We start from the raw sequence: 25,470 nt of genomic DNA on the forward strand, positions 1-25,470 counted from the left end.
AGCGTTTCTATAAACTTAATTTAAACTTACGTTTTACACCGTGCTTTTTTCCCTTATGAAGATGCTTGTATGTTTCACTCGCTCCCTTCTTATTGTTTCGCTCCCTTCTCAATTGTTTAATGAAATTTTTGTTCTTTGCGGTTTGCGGCTCTTCCTTCATTTCTCCCTACTGCGTTCTTTTATGTCGCGAATATGTTATTGCAATCCGCAGCAGGAACGTTTCTATAAACTTAATTTAAACTTACATTTTACACCGTGCTTTGTTTCCCTTATGAAGATGCTTGTATGGTTCACTCACTCGCTTCTTATTGTTTCGCTCCCTTCTCAATTGTTTAATGAATTTTTTGTTCTTCGCTGTTTGTGGCGCCAGAGTTGAAGCCTCTAATGTTGCGGTCAGCAAGTCGGCTAACATCCGCCATGTGCCGTCTTTCAGTTGCGAGAAGCAGATCATAGAATGGTTTTAATAGTTTACTTTCAAATAATGCAAAGAGTATGCGACACGTGTTTCTCCCTAATTCTGGACTCATCAGGCGTACACACTCACTGCATCCGCTCTCGGGAATCGAATCTCGAACGTCAGCGCTAGAGGTGAAGCCGCTAACGTTGCGCTACGGCATGTGGTTCATTTATACCTCATGTCTTCTCATTAAACTTTTATCTCGCGAATATGTTATTGCAATCCGCAGCGGTAGCGTTTCTATAAACTTAATTTAAACTTACGTTTTACACCGTGCTTTTTTCCCTTATGAAGATGCTTGTATGTTTCACTCGCTCCCTTCTTATTGTTTCGCTCCCTTCTCAATTGTTTAATGAATTTTTTGTTCTTTGCGGTTTGCGGCTCTTCCTTCATTTCTCCCTACTGCGTTCTTTTATGTCGCGAATATGTTATTGCAATCCGCAGCAGGAACGTTTCTATAAACTTAATTTAAACTTACATTTTACACCGTGCTTTGTTTCCCTTATGAAGATGCTTGTATGGTTCACTCACTCGCTTCTTATTGTTTCGCTCCCTTCTCAATTGTTTAATGAATTTTTTGTTCTTCGCTGTTTGTGGCGCCAGAGTTGAAGCCCCTAATGTTGCGGTCAGCAAGTCGGCTAACATCCGCCATGTGCCGTCTTTCAGTTGCGAGAAGCAGATCATAGAATGGTTTTAATAGTTTACTTTCAAATAATGCAAAGAGTATGCGACACGTTTTTCTCCCTAATTCTGGACTCATCAGGCGTACACACTCACTGCATCCGCTCTCGGGAATCGAATCTCGAACGTCAGCGCTAGAGGTGAAGCCGCTAACGTTGCGCTACGGCGTGTGGTTCATTTATACCTCATGTCTTCTCATTAAACTTTTATCTCGCGAATATGTTATTGCAATCCGCAGCGGGAGCGTTTCTATAAACTTAAACTTACGTTTTACACCGTGCTTTTTTCCCTTATGAAGATGCTTGTATGCTTCACTCGCTCGCTTCTTATTGTTTCGCTCCCTTCTCAATTGTTTAATGAATTTTTTGTTCTTCGCTGTTTGCGGCTCTTCCTTCATTTCTCCCTACTGCATTCTTTTATCTCGCGAATATGTTATTGCAATCCGCAGCGGGAGCGTTTCTATAAACTTAATTTAAACTTACGTTTTACACCGTGCTTTGTTTCCCTTATGAAGATGCTTGTATGCTTTACTCGCTCGCTTCTTATTGTTTCGCTCCCTTCTCAATTGTTTAATGAATTTTTTTGTTCTTCGTTGTTTGCGGCTCCTCCTTCATTTCTCCCTACTGCGTTCACAGTCTTTTCACGTGATTACGTGGGAGGCGTGATGACATGACACTCAACTCCTCCTCCCATGGCCATCGAGCTGCCGTCCATTACAGTATGTTGTGAAAAAAGAGATTCCAGTTATGACCATTACGCGTTGAATTTCGAAATGTAACCTGCCTAACTTTTGTAAGTAAGCTATAAGTAATCAGCCTGCCAAATTTCAGCCTTCCACCTACACGGGAAGTTGCAGAATTAGTGATGAGTCAGTCAGTCAGTCAGTGAGTCAGTGAGGGCTTTGCCTTTTATTAATTAGTATAGATTTATTATATTACATATCTTACACATCAATATTGCTGCTACTTCTTTGTCTTGTCTTGTTTGTGTTTTTATTTTAAATTTAAATTTTAATTCTATTTTTAATTTATTATTTGCACGTCATGTTGTTACACTGTGGACCCTGAGCTTTGCAATTTCGTCTATCTGGAAAATGGATGGATGGGTGAATGTATACTTGTATATGGTTGAGATGACAATAAAGTTCACTTTGACTTTGACTTGACTTTTCGCTGAGAAAACAGACGCTCGTTTTGTGGTTTTTAACTTTTGAAAGTAAAGGATTTTAGGTATTGTGTGTAAGGCACGAGATAACTAGTTCAATATAAGAGGTAAGTAGTATACAGCAATTCCCTTTTAAATCACGTATAAAAAATCTATCTATCTAAAACAAACCCTTTTCTATGAAATACACCACATTTTAAATAATCAAGTACATTTATGTATGTATTTTCAGCTGAGCTAAGAATCCACATTGCGTTAGTATTTCGGTTAACTTTCTAAAGGTGAGAGCTGTACCCAGACACACAGAGTGAACGGGCACACTTGAACAACAAGCTACCAGAAGTGGGGATTGAACCCACGCGGGCATCTGCCCTTTGGATCTTAAGTCCAACGTCTTAACCACTCAGGTATTCTGGTGGTAGAAAAAGCCATTTTAAGCACTCTTTGCCACTCCATGAAAACTGCGGTCAGTCTTTCAGCTCCTTCAAAAACAGGTGGAGACTCATCTTCTCTTCTGACGTGGGAGGCCATGGGGGGAGGCGACTCTCACTTCAGCAGCACACAGTGACAGGGCAGATGATGTACTGATGTCATATTGACTAGACTGTCCGTTGTTAAGGTCTGATGACCAATTCACATCGTCATCACTGTCACTCCATTCAAGCAATGGTTCATTTTCAGTTTGTTCTAAAGCTGTCTTCATGACTTCTCATTTACATGCAATTATGTCTTTGGTTGAAGCCTCCACCCCACCCATGAATATTGATGAGATAGCATCGTTATTATAAAGTGGCAAAATGCACAGAAATGTTCTTGATTTTTTTGCAGGATGATGTTATTTCATCCACTAGATGACAGCAGAACACTGTCCTGAGAGTTATTTAGGCTTAATAATGGAAATCAGATCATTGCACGTCACCCCAAGTCTGACTCAAGTTTAACCATACAGTATTTACATAGAAATAAGACCCCAATCTTGGGGTTAACACCAAGGAATTTATGCCAATGCAACACCAGTGTCTGAAATATTACATGAGGAAATCTGACAAATTTGACAACAGGCTAGAGGGCCATCAATATAACAGAACAATAATGTGTCTGTAGATTATCAAAGTCTCAAGAATAGCAAAATTAGAAATGCTAAATGGCTTTGGTACATTACTGAACCATGTCACCGCCACTAGAGGGGATATGGAATAACAAGAGAAAAGAAGAAAATCACCTTCAACTTTCAGAGTGATGTGAACTTCTTCATTCCATGGTCCAGAGTCCACAAAACATTTGTAGAGGCCACCATCAGAAACACGGACATCCTGGAGTCTCAGAGACACGTTTCCGTTCTGGAGCTCTTTTAGGAACAGTGCTGTTCTTCCCTTATAGGCCTGCATCTGACGCTCAGGTCTGATTTGGAGAGTCTGGTACAAAAGTACTGGAGAGTCAAAGTCGTCTCGAAACCACCTCACTTCAAACCTCTGAGCACTAATAACTGGTGAGAGTGAGGCGGGTAGGGTGACATCTTCACCAAGAAAAACAAGAACAGCGGAAGAAGGTGCAACAACTTGAAAGATCTCTGAAAAGAAACCACAAAATGCTGTAGTGAGTGTTAAAATGTTCAGAAAAAGTCCATCTGAGTCCATAAAGACAAATCCCGTAGTGTGAGAGATGAAGACTAAACGCTGTACTCTCGTCTGCTTCAGTCCCTTACTGATATTAAGATCACTTCTAGTTTTTGATATTCTGCCCAAATGACAGATCTCAACTACACTCTTTCCATTAAGTTGTCTGACACTCAGATTGGACACAAAACATATCTGTCAGAATTCAATGTTAGGGTTAGGATTTGAGGTAAAATACAAAGAACAAATTAGAATTACAAAAAAAACCTACTGGTTAAAATAAAAAAAAGTTCTATTTAAAGACAACAAGTTGTATAAAATAATAACAACAAATGATACAAACACATACGTGTCCAGGCGACGTGTGTCATGTGGAGCAGAAAGAACACAGAGCAGCTCCATCCCTTCTGGACCTTCATGACTGCAAAAGAATCAAAGTTTGGTTTGTCCAGACAGTAAGAAATGATTCTGACGTCCTCAGAGATGAGGCAGACACTCTCATGAAGCAGACAAGATGGTCCCATCCCTTGGACACACAGTGCTGCCCTTCACATCCATTTACTTATTGTATGTCTACAAGTGAAATGCACAGAATTCCTCAGTATATTAGATGAGAGTTTTCTCAAAGTGCACACGTCGTGTATACAACTGACCGTGACTGGCATGAAAGTCACCAACACCTGAGACTGGGCACATTGATGTTGGCTCATTACCATAAACAGCACACTCTGCTGCCCTGCAGGATCTTGTCCAGCATTTGTTCACAGGCTTTAAAGAAAGTCAAGCAGACCATATAGTCAAAATCATCAAACTCCATTGAGTTGTCCCTGGTGCTCTCCTGAGATGGACCTCTACATGGGCACTGGTTTTATTTTTTCACTTACCTGACCATTGTGGACAAACACTGAAATGGAGAATCTCTCTAAGTAACATGGTAGTACAACAGCCCTTCACTCAGGACTTGGAGACTCTTCATATTAGACATCGGCCCACTCAGATAATTAACAGGTGAGGACCACAGCAATGGCTATGGAGCCAGTAACCCACATCTCACTGAACTGGATGGCACTCATCTTGAATTAAAATTGCTGAGTCCCTTTATGTATTTCATTTGGTAAATGTAAGATTGTGTTTATTTGAACTTTATGAATTTATAAATCATTTCCAATGGGAATAATCCCACTAATCCCTCTGCCAGTGGAAATATAAAAATAAAAATACAATTAACTGAACACGGCCATCTTGTCTGAGCTGCTCCTCCACCCTGCTTTTAATTTTTTTTTTCTGTTTTTGGTTTCTTTCCATTGATGTTTTCTTTATTTGTTGATGGTTCTTCTTAATTGTGTCCCCCTCCTCTGGCTGACAAAATACCACCAGTTACTGAGGTGTCCTGCTGATGATGGCCTTCACCGTCTACACAATAAAAGTGCCGAGTCAAGCCTCAGTCTTAGCTGATATTTCTCAGTGTTGCTCCTCGTGGTCTCCTTCTGCTCCTGTGTTGTGTTGTGTGGTTTTGTCTCCGGCTTTAAAACTTTGGCTCAGTATTTGGACCTTCAATAATGGTTTATGCCATTGTTGTGGATTTGTTATTATTTGTTCTTAGATCATATAAAGTACTCTACAGGAGAGACTCTAAACTGTTCAGGTAAGAGGCCTGTTGCTTCTCGTCTGAAATCTGTGCACTGCATGCTGGATATAATGGTGCGCAGAATAGCCAAACTATTTCAACTCCCATAGCTGCTTTAGCGTTGTTAGAAGACATCGCAAATGAAAGAATTAGAAGAGAGCCCATATTTATAGATGATGATGACAGGCTTCTAAGTCGATTTTGATTTCCCAGAGCTCTCCTCTTGGCGCTGTGTGCTGAACTGGCACAAGCTTTACAAAGGCAGACTTTGAGGAATTGCGCTCTACCTGTTCTTTTACAAGTTCTGTCCACTCTCGGGATTTTAGCCACAGAAGCTTTTCAGTGTGAACTTGCTGACCAATCGGGTATTTCACAATCATCACTGAGTCGCGCCATGCCAGCTCTATAGGATGGTATTATCTGCTTGTCATCCAGATAGATAAGATTTCCTTACACTGTGGTTGAACTGCGAAACATCGATTCGCAGCAATGTCAGATTTTTCAAATGCAATCAGAACAGTCAACTGTACTCATATTCTTATTATAACAATTGTGCTTTGGTTCTACATCTGGAGAGCAACCACCCAGCCAGAACAATGGCTTCATGAGTTGTCAGAGGGTCCCACCCTTCCCTCCAGAGGCTAGGGGGCAATGGGTCTCACTCGAAACCCTGTGGAGCAATGGAAGTGAAGTGTGCAGTGCCAGTCACCCAGATAGCATTGCCGAGGCAGGATCCTGGGCACCCAGCAGCCTGGGTGCACCGCCAGCCTGTCTCGCCCACCCTGCTGAGGAGGTGGAGCCAGAGCATATGTGATAATGGTGAAATATGCCTGGGCAAGGCGAAGCCAGAGGAAACTCTGGTGGAGAATCGCAGTGGTCCTGATTTGCAAATCAGTTGTCCAACCTGGGTATAGGGGGAAAAGTCTAATCGAACCATCTAGCAACTAGTTTCCTCCGAAGTTTCCCTCAGGATAGCTGGCACTTGTTGGCACGCAGTTTTATCTGGTAAAGCGAATGATAAGAGGCCTTGGGGACAAAACAATCTTAATCTATTCTCAAACTTCAAATGGGTAAGAAGCCTGGTTCACTGGTGTGGAATGCTGAGTGCCTAGTGGGCCACTTTTGTTAAACAGAGCTGGCACTGCAGGATGAACTGAATGCCGGGTTAAGGCGCCCAATGCAGACACTCATCAGATCCCAGAAAAGGTGTTGGTTGATAGAGACAGCAGGATGGTGGCCATGGAAGTCGGAACCTGCTAAAGAGTGTGTAACAACTCACCTGCTGAATCAACCAGCCCTGAAAATGGATGGCACTGGAGTGTCAGGCCCATACCTGGCTGTTGCCGGCACTGGTGGCTGCGAGGGCTAAGCTGCAATAAGTAGGAGGGCCACTGTGGTGCGCACTGAAGCCTAGGTTGAGGGTCCGGGTGGAGCAACCGTGGGTGCAGATCTTGGTGGTAGTAGAAAATATTTAAACAAGTGCTTTGAAGGTCAAAGTGGAGCAGGGTTCCATGTGATAAGCAGTTGAACATGGGTCAGTTGGTCATAAGGGATGGGTGAGCACCTTTCTGAATTGTGGGGCCCATTGAAAGGGAGTCGGGTTCAGATCTTTGAATCCAGAGTGGCAGAGATGGGTGGGGGCAGTGATGCATGTGATCCTGGAGAAGTCGGTGGGAGCCCTGAGGAGATTTCTGTTTTCTCATTGAAGGGTAGGGCCGCCCTTGAATGGGTTTGTCCGAGAGGGGGACCTGCTCCTTGGAAAGCGTTGCACTTCCGGTGGCATCTGGAGAGGTCTCGACGGCCCGTGAAAATCCGTGGGAGGTCTGCAGGGTGAACAGCCTTTGGCATGTTAGAACAATGTAGGTAAGGGAAGTCAGCAAGCCAGATCTGTAACTTTGGGATAAGGATTGCCTCTAAGGGCTGGGTCAGTTGGGCTGGGGTGCGAAACGGGGCTCGGCACATCTCCCAGTTGCAGCACGTGTTGGAGTAACTATGTTTAGCAATCAGATCCTTGTTTTACCTTCTTACTGTCTAACAAAACCATAGTCAAGATCTGGGCTTGGCAAGGGAAACAGGTGGCTCCTGTGTGCAAACAGTATGAAACTTATGGAATTAACGGAACTATATTATACTGTACCACTGAGAGCTGCTAGCTCAAGAACTCCACTTTAGGAGATGCTTATGGACTCTAAATATGGACTATAAACTTAGCCATTATTGATACATCTATGTATCTTTTATCGAAGCAACTTTGTATTATGTATGGAATGTTCAATGCAAAGTAATGACTTAATACGTAAAACTTATACTATCTTGAACCCGGGAGAGGTGGCTGTATGGCCGTAAGTCCCTGTACTCAAACACTTTGTACATTACTGTTCCATGTAAAACAGATGTAAATTACGAGTCCAATAAAGAATGATACCCATTTCAGAAGGAATGAAAGAAAGAAATGCAGACTTAAAATTATCTCATCAAAAATGAGCGGAAAGAGGATGCTGGAGGTAGCTTGGAAAGAATAAAAGATGCGGAAAGCTACTGTCACAGTTTGGCTACAAAGAGAAGCAGCTCAGCATGTGAGGAAATCTCAGCTCCAATGAGCAAGACTAATGGTCTCTGACCTAGCACATGGATGCTGTGTTTGGCAGACCCATTCCTTGGGCTTGTCGACATCAGCCCCTGGGCCCAGTTTGTGGGCTTATGTTGTAGACTGCTGGACAGTTGTTATGGCCAGCTTAAGACCCATGGTCGACAACGTATGGATCACCAGGACCTACGATGACTCCTATACTTGGAAGACGGCCACGTAGACGGCGCAGGGAGAGGAAGCAAAAAATAGGCAAGCGAGCAGGATTACTATCTAGGCTAAAGGCTGCTCCACATAAAACCCCTCTTCCTAGCATTCTTCTTGAGAATATTAGATCACTCGCAAATAAAATGGACGAGCTTCGACTGGATATTTCCACACATAAAACTACAAGGGACTGCTGCCTTTTGATTTTTTCAGAGACGTGGCTGGATCCCACCATACCGGACACAGCAGTTGAAGTTGCAGGTAGCTCGGTCCATCGAACCGATCGAACCCCCGATTCCGGTAAGAAAACAGGTGGAGGGCTGTGTGTCTATACTAATACTGCTTGGTGCACTAATACAAATATAATCAACAAGTTCTGTTGTCAGGACGTGGAATATATGATGCTCAGATGCCGACCGTTTTACCTACCGAGAGAACATACCGTCGTTATTGTTACAGCAGTATACATACCTCCTCAGGCTCATGTTAAGTCAGCGCTTGAAAAATTGTTTGACATTATCAGTAAACAACAGAACTTGCATCCTGATGCAGTTTTTATCATTGCTGGGGATTTCAATCAAGCGAATCTTAAGGATGTATTCCCCAGATTTTATCAGCATGTACCTTGTAAAACCAGAGGGGAGAACACCTTAGAGCAGGTCTATACAAACATAAAAGACGCCTATAAGGTCATTCCACACCCCCACCTCGACCAGTCTGATCATCTCTCTTTAGTTCTTGTTCCAGCGCACAAAGCCCTTATCAGCAGTACTAATCCAATTAGCAAGACTGTTAAGGTTTGGCCTGAAGCTGCCATTTGCCAACTCCAGAACTGCTTTGAACAAACAGACTGGAATATATTTTCTCATCAGACAGACTTAGAGACATAAACTTCATCTGTGCTGTCATATATTAATTACTGTGTGGACAATGTCACTGTCAACAAAAGGATTAAGGTCTACCCAAATGAGAAACCATGGATGAATAGTGAAATCAAACAGCTGCTCAGGGAAAGGGACAAAGCCTTTAACACTAGAATTACCAGAGCCTACGAAAAAACTCGTATATCCGGCCCACCTTAAATCGCTTCTTAAATCCGTTCACACCTCTCCGCCAGCATCCTTTGTCCTCTAAATGTGCTGATAAAAGACAAGCTGCCAGCAGCCGGCTATTCCATCCCCCCACTGACTTAGAACGTGAGCGAACCTTTCCCAGCTCACGACTTGATTATTTACCTGGGAGTGAAGTGCAGTTTTACAGTGGAAATGATAGATCGTTATTTGGAAGACACACATGAAATGCGTGTTCCGTTTCTAAAGTAATCTGTGTAAACACATTGTTAAAACAGAAACTTTTTCATATTTTAGTAATAAATGTTACAAAATGTAGTAGGCATAAACTATAGAATATATAAAGCCTGAGTTCCAAAGATCAAATAAACACTTTCACAAAAGCTTCAAGAATGATTCAACAGCTTCTGTGGCATAGTGTGTTAAGGTTTGCCTCTTAGCACAGAGCAGCTTTTCCTTGCCTCACAGACCTGAGTTCGATTCCCTGCTGGGGATGAAGTGTTGCTTTTTTTTTCTTTTCTTTTAAACCTCAAACGGACATAAAATTTATACATTGGTATGCACTGTCAGTTACTGAGATCGTTATATTTTCATGTGGGATGCTCCTTTTCAAATATTTTTTTAACAATTGAGACTGCAATTAACAGGAACAACTGTCCTTATAACTTATTTTTAAGATCCATAACACACAGACAGACAGAGCACTGCGTAATAGAGAGACAGACAGGCAGAGAAGTCACTAGATATAGAAATAAACAGGGAAGCCACGTGTACTGAAAGACAAAAAGAACAACATGTGCGTTGTTCCTGCTGCACTGAATAAGCGCAGGCGCTCTAACATCACCCCTCCCCTGATCTTACTTAGAGAGTCAGGGACAACGCACATGTTGTTCTTTTTTTCTTTCAGTACACGTGGCTTCCCTGTTTATTTCTATATCTAGTGACTTCTCTGCCTGTCTGTCTCTCTATTACGCAGTGCTCTGTCTGTCTGTGTGTTATGGATCTTAAAAATAACTTATAAGGACAGTTGTTCCTGTTAATTGCAGTCTCAATTGTTAAAAAAATATTTTAAAAGCAGCATCCCACATGAAAATATAACGATCTCAGTAACTGACAGTGCATACCAATGTATAAATTTTATGTCCGTTTGAGGTTTAAAAGAAAAGAAAAAAAAAGCAACACTTCATCCCCAGCGGGGAATCGAACTCAGGTCTGTGAGGCAAGGAAAAGCTGATCTGCACTAAGAGGCAAATCTTAACGCACTATGCCACAGAAGCTGTTGAGTCATTCTTGAAGCTTTTGTGAAAGTGTTTATTTGATCTTTGGAACTCAGGCTTTATATATTCTATAGTTTATGCCTACTACATTTTGTAACATTTATTACTAAAATATGAAAAAGTTTCTGTTTTAACAATGTGTTTACACAGATTACTTTAGAAACGGAACACGCATTTCATGCGTGTCTTCCAAATAACGATCTATCATTTCCACTGTAAAACTGCACTTCACTCCCAGGTAAACAATCAAGGCGTGAGCTGGGAAAGGTTCGCTCACGTTCTAAGTCGGTGGGGGGATGGAATAGCCGGCTGCTGGCAGCTTGTCTTTTATCAGCACATTTAGAGGACAAAGGATGCTGGCGGAGAGGTGTGAACGGATTTAAGAAGCGATTTAAGGTGGGCCGGATATACGAGTTTTTTCGTAGGCTCTGGTAATTCTAGTGTTAAATTAGGAGACACCTCAGCCTATAGAGCTGCCAGAGCCAACCTCAAGAAGGGCATCAAGTCTGCTAAACTAATGTACAACAACAGATTGAGGAGGACTTTGACAGTAACTCAAACTCACAGCGGATGTGGCAAGGCATCTGATTAATCACAGATTACAAAAAGAAAAATGACGTACAAGACACACTGGCCAATAACAATGCCAACCTAGCAGAGGAACTTAACAGTTTCTTTGCACAGTTTGACAAGGACAACAACCAGCCTCCAGTCAGCTTCGAGCTAAACGGAGACTCACAGCCTTTGGTCATACACATACATGATGTGCAGCGGGCACTCGAAAACATCAATACAAGGAAGGCAGCAGGTCCTGATAATGTGCAAGGACGTGTGCTCCAGGCCTGCGCTGACCAATTAGCGGAGGTATTTACACACATATTCAACTTCTCTCTCTCTCCTCAGGTGTAGTCCCCTTGTGCCTGAAATCCACAACCATTGTACCTGTTCCCAAAAAAACCGAGGATAACCTGCCTTAATGACTATCAACCAGTCGCTCTCACCCCTGTCATCACAAAGTGCTTTGAACGACTGGTAATCACCCACATCAAAGCCTCCATCCCAGCTGATCTAGACCAACACCAATTTGCCTATCGATCAAACAGATCAGCTGAGGACGCCATCTGTGTGGCTCTACATGCTGACCTCTCGCACCTGGAAAAGCCCAATGCCTATGTTAGGATGCTCTTCATTGACTACAGCTCTGCATTTAATCCCATCATACCTAACCAGCTGATCCAAAAACTCTATGCACTAGGACTTGCTCCGTCCATATGCAACTGGTTACTGGATTATCTCACCAACCGCCTCCAGTCTGTCAAGATGGGCAAACACACATCCTCCACCCTAACCCTCAGCACTGGTGTGCCACTAGGATGTGTACTAAGTCCCCTTCTCTATGCACTCTTCACCCATGACTGTCAACCCATACACAAATCAAACATTATTGTTAAATTTTCAGATGATACAACTGTCATCGGGCTTGTAACAGACAACAATGAAGCTGCATATAGGGAAGAGGTTCAGAATCTGACAGCATGGTGCAACACCAACAACCTGGTCTTAAATACCAAAAAGACCAAAGAAGTTATTCTGGACTTTAGGACCACTAAAAAGACCAATCACGGTCTGATAACAATCAATGCAGATGCTGTGGAGAGAGTTTCCAGCTTTAAGTTTCTAGGAGTCACCATCTCAGAGGACCTGTCCTGGGCTGACAACAACTTGGCTATAATAGGCAAAGCACAACAACGCCTCGATTTTCTCAGGAAGCTAAGGAGAGCTGACCTCCCCCAGAAACTGCTGGTTAATTTCTATAGATGCACTACAGAGAGCATTTTAACTAACTCCATGATGACCTGCAGGTACAACAGCTGCAGCAAGGCTGCTAAAGAAGCCCTGCAGCGGGTCGTAAAAACAGCAGAGGCCATTATAGGGACTGAACTGCCATCACTCGAACTCTTGTATAAGACTCGCTGTGTGAGAAGGGCCAAAAACATTCTCAAGGACAAAACTCACCCTGGAAATTCTTTGTTTGAGCTCCTACCGTCAAGCGGACGCTTTAGGTCAATCCGTGGACGCACAAACAGACTAAAAAATAGCTTTTTCCCATGTGCCATAAACTTTCTCAACTCTGAATCTCCTCAGTCGAAGAACCATTTTTAAATTGAACATGTGCAATAAGCTATAATGGTAATGTGCAATATACTAATGTATTACAATATACTGTAGAATATGTGATGTACTATTCATTAACAGGTGCAATAACAATTTATGCTTCTGTACTTCGAGCAATATGACATATTTGGAATTATTTAACTTTTCTTTAAATGCACCTCGGGGCTGTCACAAAAAGTTATTTCGTTGTGTTACACAATGACAATAAAGTGCTTGAACTTGAGAAATCATCAGGTAGATCTGGGTTGGTGATGATAGAGCCAGTAGTGGCCGAGGAGACACTCGACAGGGACCACGGCCTCTGTCAGCCTCATCAGAGCCTTCCTGGGACTCATCTGTGAATCTCCCACTGGTGCTATGGCCAAGGACCTAACCAACCATAGCTCTAAGGGTCACTGTTGACAGAACTTCTAAGAGGACAATGTCCCAGGAGCATTCTACATGAAATGCTGGTAAAATCTCAACCTTCTCTGTGATCCTTACCTGAAGGGTCACAGTTGTAAGGATCGGGCAAATCACACCGCCATTCGCTTCTAACATAAAGTAATGAACATTAAAAAATAAAAACAAAAATACACATAACAGCATTACAACAGCCACTCAGACATAAATCGTTTTCAGTACTACACACTTAACCATTAGATCACATAGCTAGACTACACACACCGAATATAGCACAAAACCACTTATCCCCCTATAGTACTTAATAATTTGATTACTTCTTGCGTCTTATTAGTAGACAGACATGCTTATTCAGGGGCCATAACATACTCCCATTTCTACAATTAGACAATAATAATATCCATAACATTCAGAGGTTTGGGCCAGGAATTAGTACCACAACAGGTGTCAGTGGGATCAAATCTCATAATGATTACATCCCCCAAGCCGTACCAAGTCAGCATGTACTGCCTTGACCATAAGGGGTGCCTGCCATGCATCACTTAGATGACAAGGCCGATGGGCGAGATGGCTGACCTGAGGGGCACGGTTGACGAGAAACATTAAAACTCGGAATAGGCCTGGTAATGGGCTCCAACGTAGCCAAATTCCTTGTCATCTAATTAGTCATGCGCATGAATGGATGAACGAAATTCCCACTGTCCCTACCTACTATCTAGCGAAACCACAGCCAAGGAAATGGGCTTGGAAGAATCAGCGAGGAAAGAAGACCCTTTTGAGCTTGACTCTAGTCTGGCACTGTGCAGAGACATGAGAGGAGTAGAATAAGTGGGAGGCCCCCAGTTCTGCCCAGGGCTATGGGGCACCACAGGTGAAATACCAGTAGTCATCATTTTTTCACTGACAGAGTGAGGCAGGAGGGGGAGCCCTACGTGGCTCTTGCTTCTGGTGTCAAGCGCCCAAGCCACCCGTGGGCGCGACATGCTTCGGGGAGAGTGACAGGTGGGTAGCTTGACTGGACCAGTACACATGTCACACCATAAAGCAGGTGTGCTAAGGCGAGTTCAGGGAGGCCACAAACCTCCCGTGGAGCGGAAGGGCAAAAGCTTGCTTGATCTTGATTTTCAAAGTGGGGCCTCACAATCCTTCTGGATTTTTGGGTTTCAAGCAGGAGGTGTCAGAAAAGTTACCACAGGGATAACTGGCTTGTGGTGGCGTCGCTGTTTGATCTTTAGATGTCGACTCTTCCTATCATTGAGAAGCACAATTCACCAACCGTTGGATTGTTCACCCATTATCAGTGAACGTGAGCTGGATTTAAGCTGTTGTGAGACAGGTTAATTGTACTGTACTGATGATGGTGTTGTCGCAACAGCAATCCTGCTCAATACGAGGAACCGCAGGTTGAGAAATTTGGTGTATGTGGTTGGTTGAGGAGTCAATGGTGCGAAACTACCATCTGTGGGATTATGACTGAACACCGCTAAGTCAGAATCCCTCCTAAATGTGACGATACCCTAGCACTGCGGAGCCTCGGTGGGCCAGGGATAGGCAGAGGCCACCCTCCCCATAGTGGCGGACCGGTGAGAAGTCTGGGGAGTGGCCTGGATGAGCAGCTGCTCCCTCTTCCTTATTCACACCGCACATTTGTGGGGAACCCGGTGCTAAATCATTCGTAGATGACCTGATTCTGGGTTGGGGTGTCATATGTAGCAGAGCAGCTCCCTCACTGTGATCTATTGAAAGTCAGCCCTCAAGCCAAGCTTTTGTCCCCCTTCACCTTCCCTCCCACCCCTCCCTCCTATCCCATTGCCTGACCAGGCACAACCACAACCAAAACTTAAACCCTAACTCCAAACATCCTCCCCTCTCCTTCTCTTATCCTCTCTTACATGACCAGAAGACAGCTGGGGACAGTGTGCACGTGTCTGGTCTCAATGTGAAACATGACCAGATGTCCATTTGACTCTGGTCCGGGGCTGTGAGAATTACAAAGGGGTGAAGATAGAGTTGAAGTGGGCATGAACCCGCCGAGAGGTAAGCAGGTGGGGTCTGCGCCGCCTGGCCGAAGGATTCAACCCAGTGGGCCACCTGGGTCAGCCATCCTGGTGTCGGTGGATCCCTCTGCACCTTTCATCCCCATCCCCCCAGGGGTGGGTGCGTGGGGTAGGGCGCGGGATCGCCACCCAGTGTGATGCAACAGGCTCCAGGTCGGCAGGGAAGGGCCAGGGGGAGAAGGTGGCTGGTGGAACCCATCGCTGGTGTCAGAGCACCCCCCAAGAGCTCTCTGCTTCAAGGGGCAGAGGGATCAATGTGCTCGCCACGCCCTGCCTGGCCTGCCCTCCCTTCTAGTTTTTACTTGCCTCCACTTTGCATTCGCTAATATTCTACTTTTTTCACATGCTTTTGCCATTGTCTTTTAACTAAACACTGAACAAAAGGGGATAATTATATTGATTTAATATAAGGAGTCAGGGTGGGGCGTCAGGCTGACCAGGATTTATGTAGCAGAAGTCCATGGAAGTTGGCTTACGCATGATTTTGTGCATATGAATTTTTTTGTGTGCACGCATAATTCTGCTTTTGTCTGTATAGTGTCTGTTTAGTGTGAATTCTACACACAGAGTTATACATGAGGGCCCTGGAGTGCCAGGGTCAGTTCACTACTGGTAAGCCACATGAAGGATCTCCACCCTGTGAAGGTTGTCCATGCTGAGTAATTTGAGCTAAAAGAGTTTTCTGTTTTATACAAATAAATGGTAAGGTGTCCATCATTTGGGCCTACTGGGTACCAGGGACACTCTTGTCATCCTTAACAATAAAACAATTTAAAACCAAGAAGCTTCTCTACTGATAAAATAAGATGGAGGAAGCAGAGCCTGCACTAATGTATTGATGAACTTTACTGTTATTTATATATGGTGTGTTTAGCATTTTTATATCTAAACTTAATCCAAATATACTCTTATTTATATGGCTTGTATAAATACAAGGACACCTCAAAAGTGTCGTCTGTCAGCCACCTTATTTGTTGTGTTCAAATGGCCGTCGATTACATTCACATCTGCTGGTATAAAATGCCGGCAGGCCTGACTAACGGTGCACCACCACGCCTGCCCCTGGAGACACCCACATGGCAAAAGATTAGAATCACAGACTGAACTTCACCTGAGCGTTAGAGGAAAATGAGAGTAGCCTGAGGGAACACAAGGAGGACACACAAACTGCACTTACATTTAAACTCAGGATGTTAGAGATCTGTGAGTTAGGAGCATTCACTACAATGTCCTAGGACCAAGTAACACACGGACTGTATGAATATCAACATTGTAAACTAAATCCTATCGTCAAAAAATAACTATTAAAAATCAAGTTTACACTAAGAAGAAATGCGACAAAGTCTCCCCAGTCACCATCTCTGTGTTTAGCAGTGCTGTGGAGCTGTCACTAAAAATAATAAAGAAAAAAATGTGAAGAAGCCTGAAGACGTGAGGCTGTGATGAGTCTACTGGTCACTTCACTGACTGTAACATCATAAAGCAAAAAAAACACCCAAAATGACAGACATCCAGTGTAAAAGGCTTTCAAGACGACACCAAAAACAACCAAATGGAGGAAACTTGAGCAGATGTCAAAGCTCAGGTACAACAACAAAATCAAACTTGCATTTCTCTTACCTGCTTTTACTTTTTTCTTCAGTTTTCTCCCATCACAGATTTTATTTTTCAGAATTCACTGATGAACAGATCTTTTTAAAACTGTCTTTGTATTACCTGTAGGTTTATAAAAGGAAACCTTCACAGCACAGTCCCTGAGCTCCGCTGCTCTGCTCTGCTCTGATGCTTGGCAGCCCTCCAGGAGGAACACACCTGAGTCTTAAAGAGACAGAGGACATAAAAAGAAAAGGCAACTGAAATAACCAAATGTGAACTTCTTTAGGTCACAGCCAAACCTTTAGCGTGCTCAGAAGTACAAATCCCCTCACAGCAAGTCACATTAACCTGATGTTGCAGACATGTAAACTGTGTGACAGGCAGAGGTGAGCCGCATTAAGACAGAAATGGCAAACCTGCAGGTGGCTGAGTGAAAGTGGCACACGAGCAGGTGGTCTTTCCCCTTTCTGTCCCCTCTCTGATAATTCTCAGTCTGTTCTTGTCTTTACAGGTGAGCCCACATGCAGATGTCCTGCCAGCCTTCTGTCCCTCTAGTCCAGGGGTCCTCAATCACAGTCCTGGAGGGCCGCAGTGGCTACAGGTTTTCACTTTAACCAATTTCTTAATTAGAACCTTTTTATTTACTACTAAAGCAAAACGTTTTTTGGGCTTAATTTTAGTTCTGTTACCTGTCAGAACCCTTAATTGCCTATTTTAGATTTTAGCAGCTGCATTTAACTTTTAATTGTGGCTTGTTTTCTTAATCAGATATTAGTTAATAATGAGATGCAGCTAACCAATAAACCAGCAGCTCTCCAGCTCACATGCTTACCATGACGTATCTGTGATAAAAAATATTTAGAAATAAATGAGAGGGGAATAGTAAGGACCGTTAAGCTTAAATCTGTTCTGGTCCACAAAATACAAGGATAATGAGGAAACTCTACAGTGCAATTCAGTTTGCTCTTGGATGAATTCAAACATTAACAAGCTAAATAGTTCAATACCAGGTTTCAATATCAGCATGGACTGCTTTCTAATTAGGAAACAAGTTGGAATAAAACCTGCAGCCACTGTGGCCCTCCAGGACTGTGATTGAGGACCCCTGTTCTAGTCAGTCCCGGCCCATGTAAGCTCCTTTGGCTCTGTCTACAGCTCCATTCCTTCCCATAATCCACTCACCACATGTCAACTCCTTCCTCCAAATACACAACTTAACATTCTGGTTTACACGGACCTGGAGGCTCTCCCAGCAGCATCAGGTGTAAAGCAGGAACCAACCCTGGACAGAGTGACACTACATGACAGAGTCCAGTGACGCACTCAACAAGACCAGTTTAAAATGGCTAATTCATCAAACACACAAAAAGAAAACCTGTACAACTCGGTGAAAACAGCAAACATGGAGTGGACGTGTGAAGATGTAGGAAAGAAAGAACAGATGAGACTGCAGGGCTGACAACTGAGCTCTGTCCTCTAAGTACATTTAGACAGCTGATGACACTCTGATTGATCCTCTGGTGTCCGCCATTGCTTGTCTCCTCTTTGTCAGACTCCAGTGCTCCAGTGGCCTGACAGTTTGATGATCTGCAAGGTCTTTTGTTCTGGTTGTTTTTTCTGAGGTCGGCCTTGTTCTTCTAGTAATGTACTCATGAGGTCTGAATCGTCTTCTTCTCTATTTCTATCTTTTCTCCAGACCTTCAACTCTGTCCTAATTCTGTAATGTCTCCTCATGTGTTCTTTCTAATGTGCTTTCTCTTTCTCACCTTCAGTGAACCTCATACTCTTAGAACATAAGACGTTTGACAAACCATTCAGTCAAGTGTGTTTGCTTGGCTAATTCCTTACTTGTCTGATGTCTCATCTAAATCTTCTTTAAAGGCTGTCAAGTCTGATTCTTCTTCAACTCTGTGACTTGGTAGCATTTTTTTCCAGATTTCCTGTAGTTTTTGCATGAATAAGAACTTTTTCCCCACCAGTGTCCTTGAGTGTGTTGTTCTATATTTAATTCAAAGAATTCTGCTGGATTCCCCATATGGAGGCCTCTGAGAATTTTGAAGAATTTAGCAAAGTCTCCACATACCCTCATGTCCTGTGAGTTGTGACTTTATGTTCTTCAATGACGTTCTTCTGATTTCACTGATTTGAAAAAACACTCAGGAGCTCGCAGCTTGGGCCGAGTCTCCCTTAGTTTGGTTTCATCTCCTTTTCTCTTTATGATTATTATTTCTTTTTCTTAATTCCTTTCTAATTTCATTCAGGAATGTCTTTATAGAGGTCTGGCCACTTCGATTGGACAGTCCTTAACTGGTAGTGCATTTCTCTGTGCTGGCCTGCCCTGGGTGGTCTTGGTGGTCAAGAGTCTGTGTCATCTTTCAGAGAAAAGGAGCTGACCTATGTGATGAGCTGAGTGAGGGCAGACATGATGGGCTGTGATGTGTTCAACTGGTGGAAGATCACAGACAGAAACACAAATGTCTTCTGGTCTGTCTGCCCAGTTTTGTCTTTTTTGTGAGTCTGTGCTGCCATAGCCAGGGCTGTTCCTTGGGGTGGAGGTGGGCAGCTAGAGCGGCCAGCCCGAGTCTACACAAGTGGCTACATGTACTTCTCTTTTCTGAACATCATTCATTTTTGAAATTTCCATCTATAATGATATCTCATGGGATACACTACAGCGTTATTCTTCATGAGACCACAGGTGAAAGAAAATTTGAAAGCATCCATTATCTGTACTTGATTCAGGTAAGTTTAATATTTATTGGGCCATCTCTGTGTGTTGAACAGTGGAAGTGCTGCTCGAGTCCTTGGCCCTCATGAACCTCAGTTACAGCCGCCATGTCTGCCTGGTGTCTCCTGTTGCTGGGGCAGGTGAATGAAGAGTGATCAGTGTGCGAGAAATCCAAGTGAAGGAGAGAGGCTGTCAAGTCGGGATTTTGATACTCAGGTAGCTTTACTCCTGACAAGGCCAAATTTATCAGCTGTCTGGAAATCAATGAAAAGTGATAAAGAGCAGGAAATCGCTAAGTCAGCCTGGAACAGTCAAAGTGTGGAGACAGCGAAATATTTAGCATCCAGGTGATACTGTGCACTTATAACATTTAATCATCTAATGCATCGCATACCCTAAAAAATGCTTCTCTTGAAAAATAATAAATGAAAAATTATCCATTTTTCATTGTTTTTACTGCAGAAGTGAAAGTCTTCTTGAAAATAAAATTGACACTTTTAAGCATTTAATTATTTTATGGTTTTTATTTCACACACACACAAGTCTCTGGACTTCAGATCTTGAGGTTGTGGCTTCAAATCCTGCTACTGACACCAGTGTGTGACCCTGAACATGTGCCTTCACTGAAAAAGAAAAGAAAATGGAACCGACTGTATCTCAAATGGAGTAAGTCACTTGGATAAAAGCATCAATCAAATAATAAGTAATAAAAAAGAAGATTATCAGGTCACTGGCGCTGCTTACTCTTGAACATACTCAGTAGGCCAGGAGGAGAACATTCCAGCCGCACATCACTTCCGGCTTTTCTTTATGGTCATTGGAGAACACAATTTGACATGAACGTGTATTCTTTAGGACTGGAACAGGTAATCAGTGGGAATAATGGCAAATCTGAGGATATATTATTATTATTATTATTATTAGATGTTTATCATTTTTGTATTTGTTCCTGCTGTTCACTCAAGTATGTCTTTTTGTGTTTTTCATCTGCTGTATGTGATCCTCCTCTGTTATGCCAAGAATTTCAGAGAATGAGGAAGTGGGGGGGGGGGGGGGTGGCATCCCTCTTTAAAGCAAGCAGATGGAGGGCCAGGATGGGGTGGGCTTGTCAACTATCTATAAATCTGCTCAAAGTCTGCAAAAAAATACATGAAACTGAAGTCAGTCTGAAATTCCATGAATCCTGCCAGTAAAAATACAGCAACACTACAAATCAGTCTCCATGACACGTATGGACGTAGTTAGTCACGTCACCTGGATGTTCCTACCGATTAAAAATCAGAACATTGCACACTTGGCCAAGATGGAATGTGCTTACTACTTCAGTTATAACAAACTGCTGTGTGTGAGCGCAGGGAGACCTGATGAACAAAGGCGAACATCATCGAGCATCGCTCTCTCCAAACGGCTTGGGCTAAAGTGTCGGTGTTTAGCTAATGGATACGTACATTTAAGGAAACTGAGAGAAGACTATGCATTAAGGGTTTGGCAATACCATATAAAGCCCCTTTGGACCCCTCAGAAAAGGCTCCAAATTCAAATAAAGTAGAAAAGTGCCTTTCATAAATAAAGTGCTGAGGTGAAAAGGGAGCACAGTGCATTAGAATGTCCCACTCACTATAGTATTATCCATCCATCCATTTTCCAACCCGCTGAATCCGATCACAGGGTCACGGGATTGAAAATAAATATTGACAAATAATAAATATTTTTTCTGTAACATCACCGGATTTCAATCAAATCAGGTTTTGAGATTTTGGGGTACTTGCTGTGGAGAAACTGAAATTCTTGTCATATGGCAGGTCAGGGAGCCTTTAACAATCACTGCACTTTACACACTGCATTAACTTTTCTTAGAATTAAGTTTTGTAGAAATGTAAATATAGTTATACTGAACCAAAAAAGGACATCATAAAGTGTTGGGGTCCCAGCTGTAGAAACCCCAAATTTCATTGCGCTAAGGCAAAAGACAAACAAAACAAAAAAAAAAGGACAAAATAAATACGACAGAAGTAGAAAAGCGTTGGTGTCCTCCTCCTTATGGCTGATATGCTGGTGCACCTGCTGCCACACCGTCCTTTATATGTCAGGGCTGAGCGAGAGTGACGTTACTGGTCTTTGGTCAGCACTTCCTCGTGTGTGTGCAGCGTCCACATGTCTCCCCTGTGGACTCTTACCTCAGCACTCACACAGCTCAACTGTATATAAATGTAGTGCTACAGATATAAAGCATGTGGCCCTCCAAGGGATGGTCCTGACCACAGCATAGATACTGGATGAGGGGCCAGGGCTCACAACTGTTGACTGCTATCCCATCAGCACTGGCCACGAGACTGGAAACACCCAGGGGAGGACGCCAATCCATCACTTGACCCAGTCACACACACACGTAGTCACTCAGAGCCAATCTGACCTGCATGTCTTTAATGAATGTGTGAGAAAAACCAGAGTACCATAAGAAGAACTGACAGGGACAAGGGGAGAGCAGACAGACCTCACACTGACAGAACTTGGGCAGGAATGAGAAGTGAGGACTCACTGGAGCTGGCAGGCAGCGTCACTAACTCAGCACTGTGTCACCCCAAAAAAAAAACATACACGTGTTGTAATTTGATGTTGGCACTTGGGTGGTTTACCAGTGTGAGTCAGCGTGGCGAGTGCTTTGAGTGCATTCTGTGGGCACTTTGTCCAGAGCCCTGTCATTAGACATGCCAAACCAATCTAGCCAACACATAAAGTCAGAACACAAGATGTGTGTAGAGTGTGACATAAAATGAAGCCCACCTGTGAGCAAACCAACAGGACACACTCAGAGAGCAATGGAGACACACACACCCAACAGTAAATGAACGAGGACCGCTGAAGTTCATGTAGACCCCAATAACATGGACACAGCGGCATCGGGGTGGAGCTGACGTTCACACTGACAGTAATGGGGCAGAAGGCAGCCATGTCACCTTGGGAAACAACATTTGACAAAATGGATGAGAGGAGTGGAGCTGAAACTGCAGGAACCTTCAGGGTGGCAGACAGGAGAGGATGTGAGCTTCTCCATTTCTTACCTTTATTAATAATTTAATTCCAAGCAGGGCTTTGTTAAACCTTTTACATGACATCTCTATTTAAATTTGATATGGCGCTGACAATGGGTAACAGTCATCCAAAAAGTCCCAAAAAATGTCAATTTGCTGATCAAGGACTTTGCATCGAGACCACCGGGGTGAGACCTTAAAAGGTGAGAAATGTGCAGAACTAAATACATTATAAAGAATAAAGAAACCAACAAAACAGAACAGACCTTTATTTAGACAGAAAGGTAACATTTAAAATCCTGAAGACATTTCCAGTTATTCATAAATAAAGATGTGTCCTTAAAAAAAAGAAAAAGCCAACTGAACTGAATGAATGAATGAATTGAGCAGAACTCCTCTGACAAAACTAAAGTTAAAACGGCCGTCCTGCTCATGTGTCAGGTTTACGTTGAGGTCCTATAAACCACAAGTCTCTGACAGCAGCTTTATAAAACTCACATGTGGTGAATGTACTGCAAAGGCGCAGGGACAGATAGGGACAGTAGGGGGCGCTGTTTGTGCATAATGTGGTCACCACGATGGCCTTCAGACATTCTCACCCCTCACTGTCGTTTTAAACAAGACCAGGGGCCTCATGTATAAACGGTGAGAGCACATTAAAATCTTGCGTACGCCTGTTTCCACACTCACTTCGAGATGTTTAAGAACTAAACTTGGCGTAGCACTACACACATTTTCATCTCAGCGTCAAACTATTCATACTCACGTTTTCTGTTCGGTTTTGTAAACGGGGAGCACCGAGCGTCAGAGCAGCGCTGCTGTTTCTGTTTCTGTGTGGTGCCCCTTTCTTTTTGAGATTTGCATCCATGATGTGTGCTTTGTCAAAGACACTGAAATTAATTACATATCGTTTACAAATTGAATTCACTTGATTGTAATCATTCTGTAACAATATAATGGAGCACAGAACGGCCAAACTATTCCAACTGCCATGGCTGCTTCAGTGTTATTAGAAGACGTTGCAAATGGAAGAATTAGAAGAGAGCGCCTCATATTTAAAGATGATGATGATGATGATGATGACTGGCTTCTAAATCGATTTAGATTTCTAAGAGCTCTCCTTGTGGAGCTGTGAGCTGTTAGAATACTAGGATGTATATTTATATCATTTTTATGATGAAATGCATTAAAGTATGTATAGTACATTATACAGATAAATTGTTAACTTCATTTAAATAATGTATACTGTTAATAATTAAAAACATGGGCGCACAGTGGTGTGGTGGAAGTGCAGTAAGGGGGTCACGTGCTGGGTGTTGCCTGTCTGAAGTTTGTATGTTTTCCTGGTGGGTTTCCTTCCAAAGTCATGCAGTTTAGGGGATTTAGTGATGTTAAATTGACACTACTGGTGTGTGTGTGTGTGTGTGTGTGTGTGCATGCGTGTGTGTGTGTGTGTGTGGGTGTGTGTGTGTGTGCATGGGGTTAATGTGTATGTATGTGTGTGTTTGCCCAGCGATGGACTGGCGCCCTGCCCAGGGTTTGTTCCTGCCTTGCCCCCCATGCTAGCTGCGATAGGCTCCAGCAGACCCCTGCATTCCTGTTCAGGACAAAGCAGGTTAGCGAATAACTAACTGACTGACTGACTGATTGACTTACTGACCGGCTGACCGGCTAACCGACCGACTGACTGACATTCTGACTGAAATCTAAGTGAGAAGTTCTTGCCTGTATGTTAGTGTTTTTGATTCAATTGCCATGAATTACACCTAATTACGTTGTGTGAAGGACTTTACATGACTTAGGGGGCTTTGTTTCGTCGTCACTTCTGTCCTAATTGACACTTTAGTGAAGTGTTGCTGTCTGTATGAGTGTTTCTAGCTCTCTGTGCCAGTGTGTATTTATTTTTGTTACACAGGTGGTCTGTTAATATGAACTGCACGTGAAGCCCCCTCATCTCTCATGTTGTGTCATCACTCACACATTTATTTGATTAGCCATCAAAAAGAAATGCATTGTGGGATATCACTAAGCTGCAGGTCAGTAACAAACCATGGATGGGGCACGAGACCACTGCCGGACACACACTCACATTCACAAAGGGTCTGTTTAAATTCAGCAGTCAGAGTCACCAGGACTACTGATGAGTCAGTCGCCTTTTTTTTCTCACACCCACCACATTTCAGATTAATCAGAAATAAAAACATGAAAGTATTGACTCAAAGCTGCCACTTTAGTAATGAAGCCCAACAACATCTGAACATGAATTCAATGAACATTTGCTAAGATATCGGAGACAATCCAAATGAGACTAATTTCGTGTAAAATTCACACTGTAACGGGTCTGTCTTTACCACACAGTTAATGAAACAGAAAGCAACAGCAAAAAGGCCGTCAGGCACTCGTTTTTAGTGCGTCTTTCCATGTGAGTGTTTAACTTAAATAAATTAAACAAGACATTGTGTAGCCCTAAACAGTTTAAGGAGTTTGCCTTCACTTTCATTTGAACGCTGATCTTGCACAAGTGTGAGTTTTAGCAGCCCAAGTCAAAGGGAGTCCCCCATCCTGTCCTGTCCTGTCCTCTCAGTCGGCCGGGTGTTAATTCTGCAGCATGGCCCGCTCTGCTCAAATTGAGCTCACTGCTAGCACTTGTTGAATTTTAGTATACAGTACTGTGCAAAAGTTTTAGGCAGGTGTGAAAAAATGCTGTAAACAAAGAATGCTTTCAGAAATATAAATAATGATTGTTTATTGTTATCAATTTACAAAATGCAAAGTGAGCAAACAAAAGAAAAAT

The 25,470-nt window shown here is 43.0% G+C and overlaps 3 protein-coding genes and 1 non-coding gene across 10 annotated transcripts in view; 1 reads left to right on the forward strand and 3 right to left on the reverse strand.

The window, feature by feature from the left end:
• Positions 1 to 17,084, reverse strand: part of LOC114642948 (butyrophilin subfamily 2 member A2-like) — a 36,798-nt gene extending 19,714 nt beyond the window's left edge. The window contains exons 1-3 of the mRNA XM_051926030.1: positions 16,941 to 17,084; positions 4,268 to 4,339; positions 3,525 to 3,872 (exon numbers count right to left, since the gene is read on the reverse strand). Of these exons, the coding sequence (XP_051781990.1) occupies positions 3,525 to 3,872; positions 4,268 to 4,337 (418 nt within the window). The 5' untranslated portion in view covers positions 4,338 to 4,339; positions 16,941 to 17,084. The remainder of the gene's footprint in view (positions 1 to 3,524; positions 3,873 to 4,267; positions 4,340 to 16,940) is intronic.
• LOC114643553 (protein NLRC5-like) overlaps positions 1 to 25,470 on the forward strand; it is a 5,922,889-nt gene that overhangs the window by 796,149 nt on the left and 5,101,270 nt on the right. The gene's annotated exons all lie outside the window — the stretch shown is intronic.
• The window catches only part of LOC114641980 (NACHT, LRR and PYD domains-containing protein 3-like), a 1,026,505-nt gene that overhangs the window by 586,249 nt on the left and 414,786 nt on the right, over positions 1 to 25,470 (reverse strand). The gene's annotated exons all lie outside the window — the stretch shown is intronic.
• Positions 2,637 to 2,719, reverse strand: trnal-uaa (transfer RNA leucine (anticodon UAA)). The gene has a single exon. It is a non-coding gene; the product is annotated as a tRNA-Leu (tRNA).

The sequence above is a fragment of the Erpetoichthys calabaricus genome, chromosome 4 (assembly GCF_900747795.2).
Source record: "Erpetoichthys calabaricus chromosome 4, fErpCal1.3, whole genome shotgun sequence".
NCBI lineage: Eukaryota > Metazoa > Chordata > Cladistia > Polypteriformes > Polypteridae > Erpetoichthys > Erpetoichthys calabaricus.